Source organism: Lissotriton vulgaris, chromosome 2_1 (genome assembly GCF_964263255.1).
Source record: "Lissotriton vulgaris chromosome 2_1, aLisVul1.2, whole genome shotgun sequence".
NCBI classification, from domain to species: Eukaryota; Metazoa; Chordata; class Amphibia; order Caudata; family Salamandridae; genus Lissotriton; species Lissotriton vulgaris.
Genome location: NC_141687.1, coordinates 1,464,097,377 through 1,464,111,914, shown reverse-complemented (window position 1 = coordinate 1,464,111,914; position 14,538 = coordinate 1,464,097,377). Strand labels below are relative to the sequence as shown.

The 14,538-nt window shown below is 47.2% G+C and overlaps 1 protein-coding gene across 4 annotated transcripts in view; it reads left to right on the top strand.

Moving 5' to 3' along the window:
* SLC37A2 (solute carrier family 37 member 2) overlaps positions 1-14,538 on the top strand; it is a 926,772-nt gene that overhangs the window by 389,886 nt on the left and 522,348 nt on the right. For all 4 annotated transcript variants that reach the window (XM_086957324.1, XM_086957323.1, XM_086957320.1 and 1 more), the window contains one exon: positions 1,732-1,808. In XM_086957324.1, the coding sequence (XP_086813450.1) occupies positions 1,732-1,808 (77 nt within the window). The remainder of the gene's footprint in view (positions 1-1,731; positions 1,809-14,538) is intronic.

Sequence of the window (14,538 nt, the reverse complement as noted above, 5' to 3'; positions counted from 1 at the left end):
AACATAGATGTAAACCACTTACTATCAAAGAAGGAGATACAGTAAGGGTAAAAAGAAGTGGACTCATTGAGAAAGATTCAGAAAAGGGGGTGGTGATGAACAGAGTGTCTGAATTAAGCAGACCACTCTTACCCAGTCCAAAGATCAGGGCTTGATCCATCACCGTTATTTATCTCACTGCCCCATCCCAGCTCAGAACCTGGCTATATGCAAATCAGTCTGTCCCTGGCCCAGTGCATCATGGGAACAGGGCAGACTAAACTACCAAGCCAATTCTTCACCAGAAAGGAGACAAGCTACCGGGGACCGGTTTCTGGCATTGCAGCCGTCTTCGGCCCGGCTTGCTTGAATCCTGATGGAGCAGTGAGAAAGGGACTCATGTCTGAGTATACCCTGCCACACCTATAGTGGCCAAAAACGATTCAGAAAAGGGGGTGGTGATGAACAGAGTGTCTGAATTAAGCAGACCACTCTTACCCAGTCCAAAGATCAGGGCTTGATCCATCACCGTTATTTATCTCACTGCCCCATCCCAGCTCAGAACCTGGCTATATGCAAATCAGTCTGTCCCTGGCCCAGTGCATCATGGGAACAGGGCAGACTAAACTACCAAGCCAATTCTTCACCAGAAAGGAGACAAGCTACAGGGGACCGGTTTCTGGCATAGAGAAAGGGCAGAACAGATTTACAGAGCCATTAGTTGTTGAGAAAGTATTTTGTAATTCTGCACTTCTCAGCGATGGGAACGCGTGGCATGCTTCTGCACTATCCACATGTGAGAGGAAGGACATTAGGGAGAGAGAAAGAGTCGAAGACTTTGGGACAGACAGACTGGACAAACAGGATGCATGTGTGGCTTACGATAAGCAGATGAACTTTGACTGGTTATTTGAAGAAGGGTCTGAGAAAGAGGGAGAAGAGAATAGTAGACATGAACTTACCCAAAGTGCAGCAGCCAATGTTCTCTCCAACCAGAATCAAATAGAATCTATAGGGGAAAACAGAGATTTCAGCAGCAGTGATTCTGTCGATTCCCTCAGTGCTGAGGAAGGTCCAGTGATAGAAGGAAACACTACCAGTAGATGTGGACGCACAGTTGTTATGCCTAACAAGTTCAAAGACTTTGTATGTGAATAATTATGCTGTTTGGTTGAACATACTTTATATTCTCTACCAACTATTCCTGTTCCTCTTCTTTCCTATTAGTAAGGAGTTGTGTTGTGTTGCACTTCAATAGATGTTGCTGGTGGCTTGTCCCTCAGGCTCCCATTCCCCTCCTCGCATGTCCCCTGCCCTCGTGCTCACCCTGCTCTGACATCAGCTGGTATTCTATAATGCCAGCTGATATTCTCGCTTTGACAGTTTGTGACAGTTGGTGGCTTTCTTATCTGACCGGCTGCAACACTTGCTCCCCGCTCCAGCCAGTGTGTTGTACCTCAATTTAAGAATACATTATATTTGGAATACTTACCATGCCTGAGAATACTTCTTAACAGTGTTACATTTTGGTATACTCCATTTTTTCCTATTCATCAGTTTACGAGTTTAGCTTTCTTAACCCTGAGCAATGTGTGTTTAGCTTCCTTAACCCTGAGCGATGTGTTCACTGTAAGAAAACGATAAAACAAAACCAAAGTTTCTTTGAAAGAACGTCGAATGTATGCTCTTAACGAAATAGATATTGTTGTGTTCCAATTGAAATCTGACCCTTTATGTTTTTCTTCCCTCCAGATTATCAATGGTTTGGCTCAGACAACAGGCTGGCCATCTGTGGTAGCATGTATCGGCAACTGGTTTGGGAAAGGAAGGTAAGGAAAGCTGCGAAGTATCACATTTTAGTATTTAAGATGGGCACATTGACGATTCTGTCATTGCACTTATGATTGTCAATGTGGCTTGATTTTTCATTTCTTTCTGCACAGTTAATCGCACCAGCTCAATGTTTAATATTCTTAATTCCTGCTATAAAAGATGGTTCAAAAACCCTAAATTGGTATCTGCTGTGTCTAAAATTCTAGACATTTTGTTGGGATAATCACCCCATTGTAAGAAGGGAAACAAAACAATATTTCAGACAATTGGATCAACAAATGCACCACTTCCACTGAAACTGTAGAGGTTCCACATTTTACATGATTGTTTTCATTATTCAGGGTTGTTTTGACAGTCGTGCCTTAGCACAGAAGGTATATCAAGAGCCTAAGAGTTCTGTCTTCAAGAAGGCAAAAATAGTGACAACACCAATGCATTGTGTTGCAGTATGTTAAAATGCACTTCAGTGAATGTAAAGTTAGTGATTTCTATGATACAAATAAATGCATTCTTATTTTGTAACCAAAGTTTATGTTTATTTGACAATTTGTGAGGGGATGCCATTTTACTGACCCCCAGCCAGCCTGTACCCTGGACCTATGTGCATTCTTGATAGCTGTATGCTGGTGCACGTAGGAAAATGCTATAGATTCTTTCTGCTGTTCTAATGCTTTGATTACTTACCAGTTATCCCATCGCTATGATTCTACTTCCTTTTCACATTCCTACTGTCAGGAAGTGTGTCCAGGCCTTGGACCCAGTCACCCTGCTGCCTGGCCACCTAAAAGAAAACATGTGAACTCCTCTACATGTATGCCTACAAAGGACCCACTCTATCCAGAAACTTCTTTTGTTGACTACCTAAGCAGCCCAGTAGACTGGGAATGAAGCAGGGCACAAAGCAGGCTTGTCAGAAGGTCATAAGAACGAGGAAATAGAATCCGCTTAATGGGATTACCAGTAAGTGATCAGAACATTATCTCCTTATTACTTCTGTCCCTCCCAGTCCTTATGTAAATTGATATGCCAAAGCATGTAGAAACAACATCAACTGCCAGCCAATGCAGCCCATTGAGAGTGAGAAGGACCAAATGCTCCAAGTTTCAATGTCAAATCAAGTCAGCAAGCACAAAAGGTATAGGGCACAACCAGTGTGCATAAAAGGAGGTGGAGACCTGCATTGGGGACACTCACAAAAGGCAACAGGAGAGCAACAAGAGAACAAAGAATCCAAAAACATAAGCTTCTCCCACAGTCAGTGATGCAGGAAAATACCAGAAGGGACCAAGGGACACCAACATGAAGACCCTCATGCAAAGCAGACTCTCACTAGCTCAAGCACTAACAAGATTGAACATAAAAGAATATCACCAAACCTCCCCACTGGGTGGGGGCAGGACAGTAGCTTCAAATGAGAAGGCCAAAGCCCGCTACTCACAAAGTCCTCCCAACACTCGTGATGCACTCCACAGAGCTCTTAGAACTGTCATCCTTAGGGTAGTCTTCCCCCAACTTTTTGTCTGCTTACCTCCACTTTTTCTGAGCACTTACCACTGCTGACCAGTGCTAAAGTGCATGTGTTTCTCCCCAAAACATGGTGACATTGGTTTATACATGGTTGGCATATTTAGTTTACTGTAAGTCCCTTGTAAAGTGGTATACCATATACTCGGGTCCTGTAATCTAAATGTTACTATTGGGCCTACAACCCTGGGTGTGCCACACACACAAGTAGCCTTTCACACCTGTCTCAGGCCTGCCATTGCAAGGCCTGTGTGTGCAGTTTACTACCATGTCTACTTATCATTTAAAACCACTTTCGAAGACTTTAGGTCCCCTTTTATTACACTTACTTGACCCCTAAGGTAGGCTCTAGGTAGTCCCAAAGGCAGGGTGCTGTGTAAGTAAAAGGTAAGACATGTACTTTTAAGTTTTACAGTTCCTGATAATGACAAACAGCTACACCTGGCCTACTCCTCTCATAGGCAATCATTGGTAATTCCTTAAAACACTTTTAAGCTGTATTTCCGGATTAGAAAGGAGTAACTAAATCACGTTTCATATCTTTGGAATGTTGTAGTTGGACTTAACATTACTGTATTGGAAATGCCACTTTTGGAAAGTGGACATTTCTCTGATCTAACTGATCTGTGTGCCGTGTAGCCTGTCTCCAATACATGTCTGGGGTGGGTGATAGCTACACTTTGTGCATTCCCTTTAGACTGCCACAAACACAGGAAGGTTGGTGTGACAGGGAAATCATCTGCATTCATCTATTTCTGATCGCTCCTGGGTAGGACGGGGAAGGGAGCAAACACTTACACCTAAAAGAGCAGTTTCCTATGTCCCACTGTTAGAAAGGGGAATTTCTGGTTGGCTGAGGCTTGCACCAAAGCCAGGATGAAACCACCATTCTAAGTCAGGGCAAGGAAGTCACCCGCCAAGATGACCCCTGCTCACCCCCTTGGTAGCTTGGCACGAGCAGTATGGCTTATCCCGGAGGCGATGTGTAAAGCATTTGCGCACGCACCATCCAGCAACAACATCCCAGGCCCCCCACAAAAGGAACTCCACACAAGGTTATATCAAAAATAGCCTTTGTATTATACCAAACACATTAGATAATAAATACCCACTTTAAGATGTGCCATAGGCACGGGTAGAATTTACAGGGGATTATATACATGGGACAGGGCGACATGGACCACTGGCAGGAATGAGAACTTTTAGAACTAGCCTTTGGTAGAATTAGCACTTTGTAGAAGTAACACTTTTAGAACATACAACATATAATAACTGGCGGCGGGTACGGGCCATGCCTTCCATTCTGGTGGCGCGGGACAATGCGGGTGACCTCCTCTGCAAACCAGAGCGGGCGGGAGGCGGACGGTACGCTACAAGCGTGTGGGCGTTTCTCACCTCCCAATGGGGGCTCTGGGCTTTTTCTGAGGCTGGATGACCCAAGGGTGTGCGGCTCAGAGGAGGGGGGGAGGCTGGGTGCGGGCGGCCCAGCGAAGCGGACGCGGCTCAGAGGAGAGCAGCGCGGATCAAGGGAGGGGCGGCCAGGCACGGGCTGCAAAGGGGGGCGAGCGAGGCACACTTCAAGCGGGCTCCAGCGGCACCTGGAGGTCAGACAAGTCCCGGCAAATTGACAGGGAAGGCACAATAGAGTCCACTGGTCCTAAGACTCTGGTCGGGGGGCGAGCTCAGTATCAAGCCCTTGGAGATAGTTTTAAGCACCAAATAGCAAATGTAGCACACAACCAGTAACCATTGGTAAAAGGTAAGTACCACCTACGCAACCCCAACCACCGTAGGAAAATATCACACAGGTAACAATGAACTCACTAGCTTAAGTATACTAGGAAAAACAACCACCTAAGCATAAAAATACATTTAGGGGTATAGGCCAGAAACTTTACACATGATGCATAAAAACACATTCAGAGGTGTCAGAACACAGGGTGCGCAAAACATACTACACACAGTACATTTCCTAACACCCAAAGCATTAGCGCATAAATCATGATATCACATAAATCACATTTAGCGCAGAAATCACATGTAGCACATAACTCACATCAAAGTCCAGGTTGTGCCACTGCGCCAAAACCTAAACGTAGCAGCTGCCCACTACTTGCTGGGCAGCTGGGGATAATAGCAAAGGGCCTACATGCTGCAGCTGGCACTAAGTGCTGCGCAGCTGGGTAAGGCCAAAGTAGGGATGAAGGAGTGCGACTCACTCCTGAGTCCAAAGTACATGTCCCTAGGATGGAAAGACCTAAACGGTGCAGCTGCCCACTACTTGCTGGGCAGCTGTGAAGCAAACTGCGACAGGGGCTCTTAATGGCCCATAGGAACTAATATATCAATGTTAGAGCCACACAGGGCTCTTTAAAATAATGGGCAAAGCGTTGAAGGGAACACGGGTCCCTCTGGTGCATTACATAACCCTGGTCATATGTTGGAGCCCTCTAAGCTCTGGAAATAATGGGGGGGTTCGTTGGAGCCCTCAGGCTCTAGTCAATAAAGCTGTGCTCCCTATGAGCCATCTGGCTCTCAAAACTACTGGGGCTTCGGAGCCACGGGGCTCTGTAAGGAAAACTTGCCCCCAAAGGCTGGATCGGCTCGCTGCCATCTGGGCCGCTCTGGAAAATGGCACTTCCATCGCGCCTGCAGAATTAGAGGGCGGGGCCAAAACGGAACTTGCCCTGATGAGCTGTGGGCCCCACGGGGGCTACTGAGAGGCTCAACAACGTTGGAGCGGCCCGCTGCCCGACGGGGCCGCTCTGACTCTGCCTCTCCACCCACCCTTCAGCCGATGTCCCTCACCGGCTCTTGAGGCTGCAGGTCTCCTCCGGCGGGACGTCTATGGAGGCTGTGGGGCTTTCCCTCAGTCATGGGTGCCCAGCCCGCGTAGGCGCCAGTCTTCACCCGGTCCCTCGTCTCGGGACTGGGACTTTTGGAATGGAGCTCGCGGGGCTCTGTGAGGCTTCTCCCCAGCTGGGGAGGAGTGGAAGTAGAGCCCGCGAGGCTCCTGCTCGCATCGTCAGCCCCGCCCACAACCAGGCGGACGGCCGGACATCTTCTTCCGGGCTGCGGCGGTGAGACTCGGGGGCATAAAATGAGGGGTGGGCACCCTCTTTGAAGAAAATAACGTAGAAGCGGGGTAGGCACCCGCGATCATATAAAATAAATAAATCAAGTAGCTGCCATACTCGGGTGGGCACCCGAACTATAAAGAATTAAAGGAGCGGGGTGGCACCCGCGATAAAAATAATGAAATAAGCGGGGCAGGAGTCACGGGGGAATCTCTCCCCAGGGGATTCCCTCGCAAAGGGGGCCACCAGGAAAAGGAGCACAGTGCTCCCAGGCGCCAGGGGCACGTAGAAATCCCAGATCACCACAGCAACTGGAGAAAAGAGGGCTCTCAAGAAGTCCTGGGCATAAAGACATGGAGCAACCAGCTCCTCAGCATAGGGAAGTCCTCCAGTCCCCCAGGCAAGGCAGAGGTGTCCCAGCACAACGTCCAACAGCAATCCAGGGGCCGGGCAGGGCCCAGGGAGGCAAGCCTTCCCCTGGGCCTCAGCAGCAGCACACCCCTGGTAGATTCTAGTCAAGAAACATTTTACAAGAGGTCACAGCCTCTTTTTATACACACAATTCCTTTGTCTAAAGGTGCAGGCAAGGGGCGAACCAGATACAACTGGTTACTGAGCACTTTGTTTTGCTCAGCCCCTCTCTCTATTCCCAGGATGGGTCAGGGACATCAGACACACCACAGGGGGTGGAGAGAGCATTGTGGGGGGAAAGCCCAGCCCTATTCAGGTCCCAGGTGCACTCCTCCCCAGCCATCCACATGTAGATCTCCCATTCACCACCGGGGCAGACCCATCCTGACTCCAGGAGCCTGGCACACCAGCCAGCCCCAGCCAATCACAAGCCAGCACATTCACTGCACAGACAGGCCAATTTCTAGAAGTGGCACTTCCACACTAGACACAATAACGCCGCACACATCATCGCGCAGCATTTAATCACACGAGTCCGTACATACCAAACTCGCACTTACACTCCCCACGCGTCCGGAATTATCACGGACACACACATTCCCCATGCATTCCTATGGGAGGGCAGGCCAATCTCACATACGCACTCAGAGAGCGCACGCACTTTACACTGCCCCACAGTGCTAAAGTGCGCAAAGACCAGAAATCATTATAATTATGTAACGTTAAAAGGCAAAAAGTTCAGGGGTGCACCTGCCAGAAGGGCCAAGTCCAACACCCACACAAAGTTCTGATTAGACCCCCCCCCCCCCCCCCACCCCCCAGATATCCTGATAGACAGAAATAGGAGGAAAGGGGACCTGTGCACTCCAAGGGCCTGCTTTGATGTCATTCCCACTTCAAAGTCACAACCTGGTATAATTACTGGGGCTCTGACACTACTGGACCTGTGAAGAACTCTGCCAGGAGTAAAAACTGCTGTGTAAGAAAGAATTGCCACTTTGCCTGACTGCTGCTTTGTAGGAACTGCTTTCTTCTTTGCTGAGCTGCCCTGCTGCATGCTGATCTCTGCCCTGCTGAGGAAAAGGACAGGGCCCATCTCGCTTGAACCCAAAGTGACTCAAAGGGCTTGCTGGATTGCCCCCTGTTCTGAAGTCTCAAGGCCATCAAAGACTTTCTTCAACAGTACTGGGACTCTGCCATCTGTGAGCCCTGTCCTGCTCCAGTGGTGCCAACCCAATGATGCTGGGCTCTTACAAGGTGATTTCTGTTGACCAGAACCATCAAAATTGGAGCAGTGACAACTTTGCTCTGATCAGAACCGAGGCAGTGCTCTTCGACGCAGGATCCAATCCCTGACATTGTCTTGCCGGACTGTATGGCTCAACTACGATGCATCAGCCTGCATAGTAAAGGGGTTTAATGCCAAAGCCTTCATTGACTGTGCGGATCGGTGCCAATGCTTCGTCTCCATCCAGTAGATCGACGACGCCCCGCCTCCTTGAATCCTCATATTGAGCCGTCGATGCATGCTCCATCCAAGGCACTTTATCAGTGGGACCTGTCTGAGTCCTGTGGCCGGCCTGCCCTCCATCAGGGTCGGCCTGAACTTTGGATTTACCCCGGTCGAGCACAAGCTCATGTAACCTTTTGGCGCTATTGACTTCTGAGCACTATTTTTGGTTTATCCTTTACAAATTCTTAAATCCGGTAATTCTTATTGGATTTTTGTAATTTTGGTCTTGTTTTATTTTTTTTTTATTTTTTTATTTTTGAAAACTTTTATTATGGAAAAAAAAGGGTACGGTACATCAGTGCAATAAGTACGTCCAATACAGTGACAGATAATCACATAGGCGAAAAGGCACCTTCCCGTACATGTTGATGATCATTTGCAAAAGAAAAGAATCCAAGTTTGGATTACAACTTCCCCCCCCTCCCCCCCCCCTCACAATAATGCGTGCATCATACCAAGGTGTCCTATGGCAACAAATATCAATTCAGATAATAACAGTACAACAGGTGTTACGATATGCAGGACTTATGTTACACAGAGCTTGCCAGGCCTGCACCACTGTGGTACCACTGTGCCTCCTCCCAGCTTGGTTATTCATTCTATCTAGTCCCATCTCCAGTGTATAAGGTGATACTTCCGGTGTAGTCAGTCCGTGTGGGCCTGTCCCAATCTGCAGCAATGTGCGTGAAGATGTAGCCTTACAAAATTAGTGAACAGCATAGGTTTCCCTGGCTGGTGTGTCCTCGTTCTCCCGTGAACCCTCCGTCTCGTCCTCTTGCTACCTTAGAAGGTAGGACGTGAGTGGCCCCCAGACATCTTTTGGACGCGGCTTCAGGGGCAGTAGCTCTGCATACTTGTGGAGATGTTCTTACCACGTGGTCATGGTCGAGATCCATGCCTTAAATTTGGGGGCTCGTCCCCTCCCCCATCTGCACGCCACTTGGCGCTTGGCCAAGAGTAGACTCAGTGCCAGAAACTTTTTGTGTATGGTCAAAGTGTTGTGCGTGAGGCCTAGCAGCGCCACCAGTGTGCACGGTGTTATCTCCACCGGCAACATTATCCGACAAGCCCACAAAAACCTCCGTCCAGTATTGGGCAACTTTGGGGCAGGTCCATGCCAGATGAAAAAAATCCGCTCCCTCCTTCCCACAACGGTTGCAGCAATCATTATCTCTGAGGCGGAACCTGTACAGTTTAGCAGGGGTATAATATAAGCGGTGGAGGAATTTCAAATAAACCAGACGTAACCTAAAATTGCCCGTGACTGCATTTGTTTCTGTGCAACTGACCTCCCACTGCTCATCAGTCAGCGGTGCATCAAGATCCCCATCCCAGTCTGTATGCGCCCGCAGTGTGGTAGTCAATGGTGCGTTCTGCACGTGTTTGTAGAGTAGTGATACAACATGTTGCGGGGCATCCTTTTGCAGGATAGCGTGGAAGGGTGCAAGGGTGTTGGGTTCATCCAGGAAGCTGGGGGTGACCGCACGGACGCTTTGTCGGAGCCGAGTGTACATGCAGGTTTCCATTATTGTGTGTGTGTGTTCCCCAAAGAATTGTTGTATTATGCGGAACTGCCCTTGGACGTACAGGTCTCCCCAGGTGCGATATGCAAGTTTGGTTAGGATCTTGCGACAGATCTCCTCACAGGTGACCTGCAATCGGGGTCATTTATCAGAGTCATCCGTGGTGAATACATGAACAGGCTCCCTATGGCGCTGGCGAGGCGTTTCCACGCCGCCGCTGTGCAGTCAACAGTGGACAGGTCTCATTCTCTCTCCCCCACGCACGTGAAGATATATCCGGATGCGTTCACAGGGCCTATGTATCCATCTTCCACCGCCTGTTGTGCCATATATGTTAGTGGGTGAAACCAATAGACTGTGAAGTGGCCTTGTGCGTAGTTGTAGTACAGCTCAAAATTGGGGACCTCAAAGCCCCCTTGACGATATGGTAACATTAATGTAGCGAGACTAATTCTCGCCTATCCCGCTGGAAAGCGTCAGCGTTTTTTAATATCTGGGATTGACCCTGAATGACAAAATGAGCTGGACCCCCCAAATTGAAAAGGCGAATCTGAGGCTTACCCAGACATTAGGGGGGATAAGTAAAGTCAATAATGGTGTCTCACTCAAGGCAATTAGCCCCCTGCTAGAGATTTACAAAGTGCAAGCTCGCTCGGCGGCTTTGTATGGGGCGGAACTTTTTGGGCACAGTAAAATTAAAACACTAACGACAACTGAAAATACATTTCTCAGAAGTATTATTGCATTGCCAATTAATACACCACTGGTTCCACTGAGGATGGACCTGGGTGTCCTCCCTTTGGCGGATCTTATCTCTGGCCAACCATTATTATACTGCCGCCGACTCTGGAGTATGGCTGAGCTAAGCGACTACAGGGAGGAGCTCAGGTCGTTCCTACAGTTACCTGGAGCAGTGGGAAAATACCTTGGTTGTCCTTTGTAAGAGATTCCTTTAAGGCAATTGGTAGAGAGGATCTTTGGGTAACCCCTGAGGAAGCATGTGTAAACACCCCGAAGAAAACCCTATCCAAATTGTTGAAAGACCATAATTTGTTGCTCCTAAATCAAGTGTATTCCCATTACAAGCTTGACTTGGGTGTTCTTGTATCACAAATCTGGCTATCTTTTCGGACAAGTTTTGGATGTAATACATCCGCCATTGGTAAGGAGGCTTTTCCTTCAATTTAGATAAGGCACTCTTCCATCATTTGCAACAACAAACAAGTGGACAGAGGAGTCCTGTTATCTCTGCCCCGGTTGCCATGTGGAGTAAGTAACCGAAGCCCATGTGGTTTTTTTTTGCCCGGCCTATAAGGAGGCTAGGAAAAAAGGGATCATACAATCCTGTAGGAACCTGGGCATAAGGGACTACTCTGCTACTCTTAGAATTCTGCAATCTGAAATGGAACCAGTATTTGTCGTTGCAATTTCTAAATTTCTCCAAGCAATGTGGATAAAAGAAGGGCGACTTCTAGAAATTGATGTCTAATATGTATCACTCTGGAGTGTTTTTAATTAGTTTTATTACAATGTTTAATAACTTTTTTAATGTATTTTATATTAATTTATTTTTTAGATATTTGGAATCCAAAAACTATACTGTCTAAGTTTAGGGAATATCATGGTCCTCACTGCTTTTATTGTAATTTGTAAAGCCACAACCACAATTAAGATATGGATGTATAAATTCAAATTGTTATATTTTAATCTCTGTACTTTATGACACAAAAAGTCAAAATAAAGTTATTAAGAATTCTCGCCTGCTTCCCACCCCATATTAGTCGTGTCAATTGGGTTCCGAAACCAATAGACTGTGAAGTGGCTTTGTGCGTAGTTGTAGTACAGCTCAAAATTGGGGACCTCAAAGCCCCCTTGACGATATGGTAACATTAATGTAGCGAGACTAATTCTCGCCTATCCCGCTGGAAAGCGTCAGCGTTTTTTAATATCTGGGATTGACCCTGAATGACAAAATGAGCTGGACCCCCCAAATTGAAAAGGCGAATCTGAGGCTTACCCAGATATTAGGGGGGATAAGGAAAGTCAATAATGGTGACTCACTCAAGGCAATTAGCCCCCTGCTAGAGATTTACAAAGTGCAAGCTCGCTCGGCGGCTTTGTATGGGGCGGAACTTTTTGGGCACAGTAAAATTAAAACACTAACGACAACTGAAAATACATTTCTCAGAAGTATTATTGCATTGCCAATTAATACACCACTGGTTCCACTGAGGATGGACCTGGGTGTCCTCCCTTTGGCGGATCTTATCTCTGGCCAACCATTATTATACTGGCGCCGACTCTGGAGTATGGCTGAGCTAAGCAACTACAGGGAGGAGCTCAGGTCGTTCCTACAGTTACCTGGAGCAGTGGGAAAAATACCTTGGTTGTCCTTTGTAAGAGATTCCTTTAAGGCAATTGGTAGAGAGGATCTTTGGGTAACCCCTGAGGCAGCATGTGTAAACACCCAGAAAAAAACCCTATCCAAATTGTTGAAAGACCATAATTTGTTGCTCCTAAATCAAGTGTATTCCCATTACAAGCTTGACTTGGGTGTTCTTGTATCACAAATCTGGCTATCTTTTCGAACAAGTTTTGGATGTAATACATCCGCCATTGGTAAGGAGGCTTTTCCTTCAATTCAGATAAGGCACTCTTCCATTATTTGCAACAACAAACAAGTGGACAGAGGAGTCCTGTTATCTCTGCCCTGGTTGCCATGTGGAGTAAGTAACCGAAGCCCATGTGGTCTTTTTTTGCCCGGCCTATAAGGAGGCTAGGAAAAAATGGATCATACAATCCTGTAGGAACCTGGGCATAAGGGACTACTCTGCTACTCTTAGAATTCTGCAATCTGAAATGGAACCAGTATTTGTCGTTGCATTTTCTAAATTTCTCCAAGCAATGTGGATAAAACAAGGGCGACTTCTAGAAATTGATGTCTAATATGTATCACTCTGGAGTGTTTTTAATTAGTTTTATTACAATGTTTAATAACTTTTTAAATGTATTTTATATTAATTTAATTTTTAGATATTTGGAATCCAAAAACTATACTGTCTAAGTTTAGGGAATATCATGGTCCTCACTGCTTTTATTGTAATTTGTAAAGCCACAACCACAATTAAGATATGGATGTATTAATTCAAATTGTTATATTTTAATCTCTGTACTTTATGACACAAAAAGTCGAAATAAAGTTATTAAGAATTCTCGCAGGCTTCCCACCCCATATTAGTCGTGTCAATTGGGTTCCGAGTGTGCGGAAAAAATGCCGTCCCGGGCTATATAGAATCTTAGTGAATAAATATAAAAGTTTGGGCAGCAACACTATCTTGATGGGAGAGATGCGACCCGCCATTGAGAGTGGGAGGCATATCCATTTGGTGATGCTATCAGTAATTTTATCCAGGGCTGTCCCGTAATTGGCTCTAATCTTGGTGTCTCTCTGCCTAGTTATTCAGATGCCTAATTATTTCAACTCCTCTGTTTCCCAGACAAGGGGGGTAATCTAATTGGTGTGGCTGCGTTTTTTCCGTCAGGGGAGCAGTCTACAGTGATCTGAAGGTCCACGAGTATCGGGGAGTGGCCCGAGAACGTGCGGGCCAAGTGTGTCGCCTGTGCCAGCCAGTGCGTCATTCCTGTCGTCAGGGAAACATAATCTAGGCGCGCCTAAGTGGAGTGGACTGCTGAGTAATGAGTGCCCTGTTTGAGTGTGGGGTGTTTGTGTCTCCAGGCGTCTAACAGGCTGTGATCTTCTACTATGTCGCTTAGCGTGCTCTGTGTGACTGTGTAGTGTGTCGGGAGGGGATGCGATCTGTCCGCTTGGAGATGTAGAGCCGTTTTAAAGTCTCCTCCTAGAATAACATATGTGATGCCTAACGTCTGTATCTTACCCCATAATAAGAGCAGGGCATTAGGGTTATCAGTGTTGGGGCCATAGTAATTCGCGAAGAGGATATTGTCTGAATGAAGTCGCCCCCACACTATGCAGAATCTACCTTCCGTGTCAGAGTCCATTCCCTGTGATGTAAATTCCACTCCCCGTTTGATTAAAAGGTCACCCCGCTGGAGTAAGTGGAGTAAGAAGCAAATCCGCGACCTGAAGCCCATCGAGATGCGAATTGAGGGGTGCCTCCAGGTGCCACGTGTGTCTCCTTCAGGAGGGCCACTGTCACCCCGTGTCTGTCTAGATAGCCCAGTAACTGCCTGCGCTTCCTGGGGTCATTAAGGCCCAGGACGTTCCACAAAGCTACTTTGATGTGTCAAAGTGCCTGTGTGTTACCTGTAGTCTCCATGTCGATGTGTAACAAACATTATACAATAATAAGCATCCAGACTATCCTCGGTACTTAGCAATGCAATAGTTAGAACAAAGTATCCCCCCCGCCCACACCGGCTTCCCCAACTTGCCGGGTACCTCCCACTCCGGCAGCCCCAACTTGCCAGTCATAGGTCACTCCATCCTCCCAATGAACACCCCATCAGGAAACGCGTATGTCCGTTGTGATTTGCGAATTCACTTACGCCCTCCATCCAGCCCTCCCACACGCCCCCTGTCCCCACCCACGCCGACATTTCCAACTTGCCAGGTATGCAATCCTCCCTTCCCAAAAAAAAATTCCCAACAGTCTACAGAGTTCTCCCTCTCTAGAGGAAAGTTCATGGGTATGCCCTC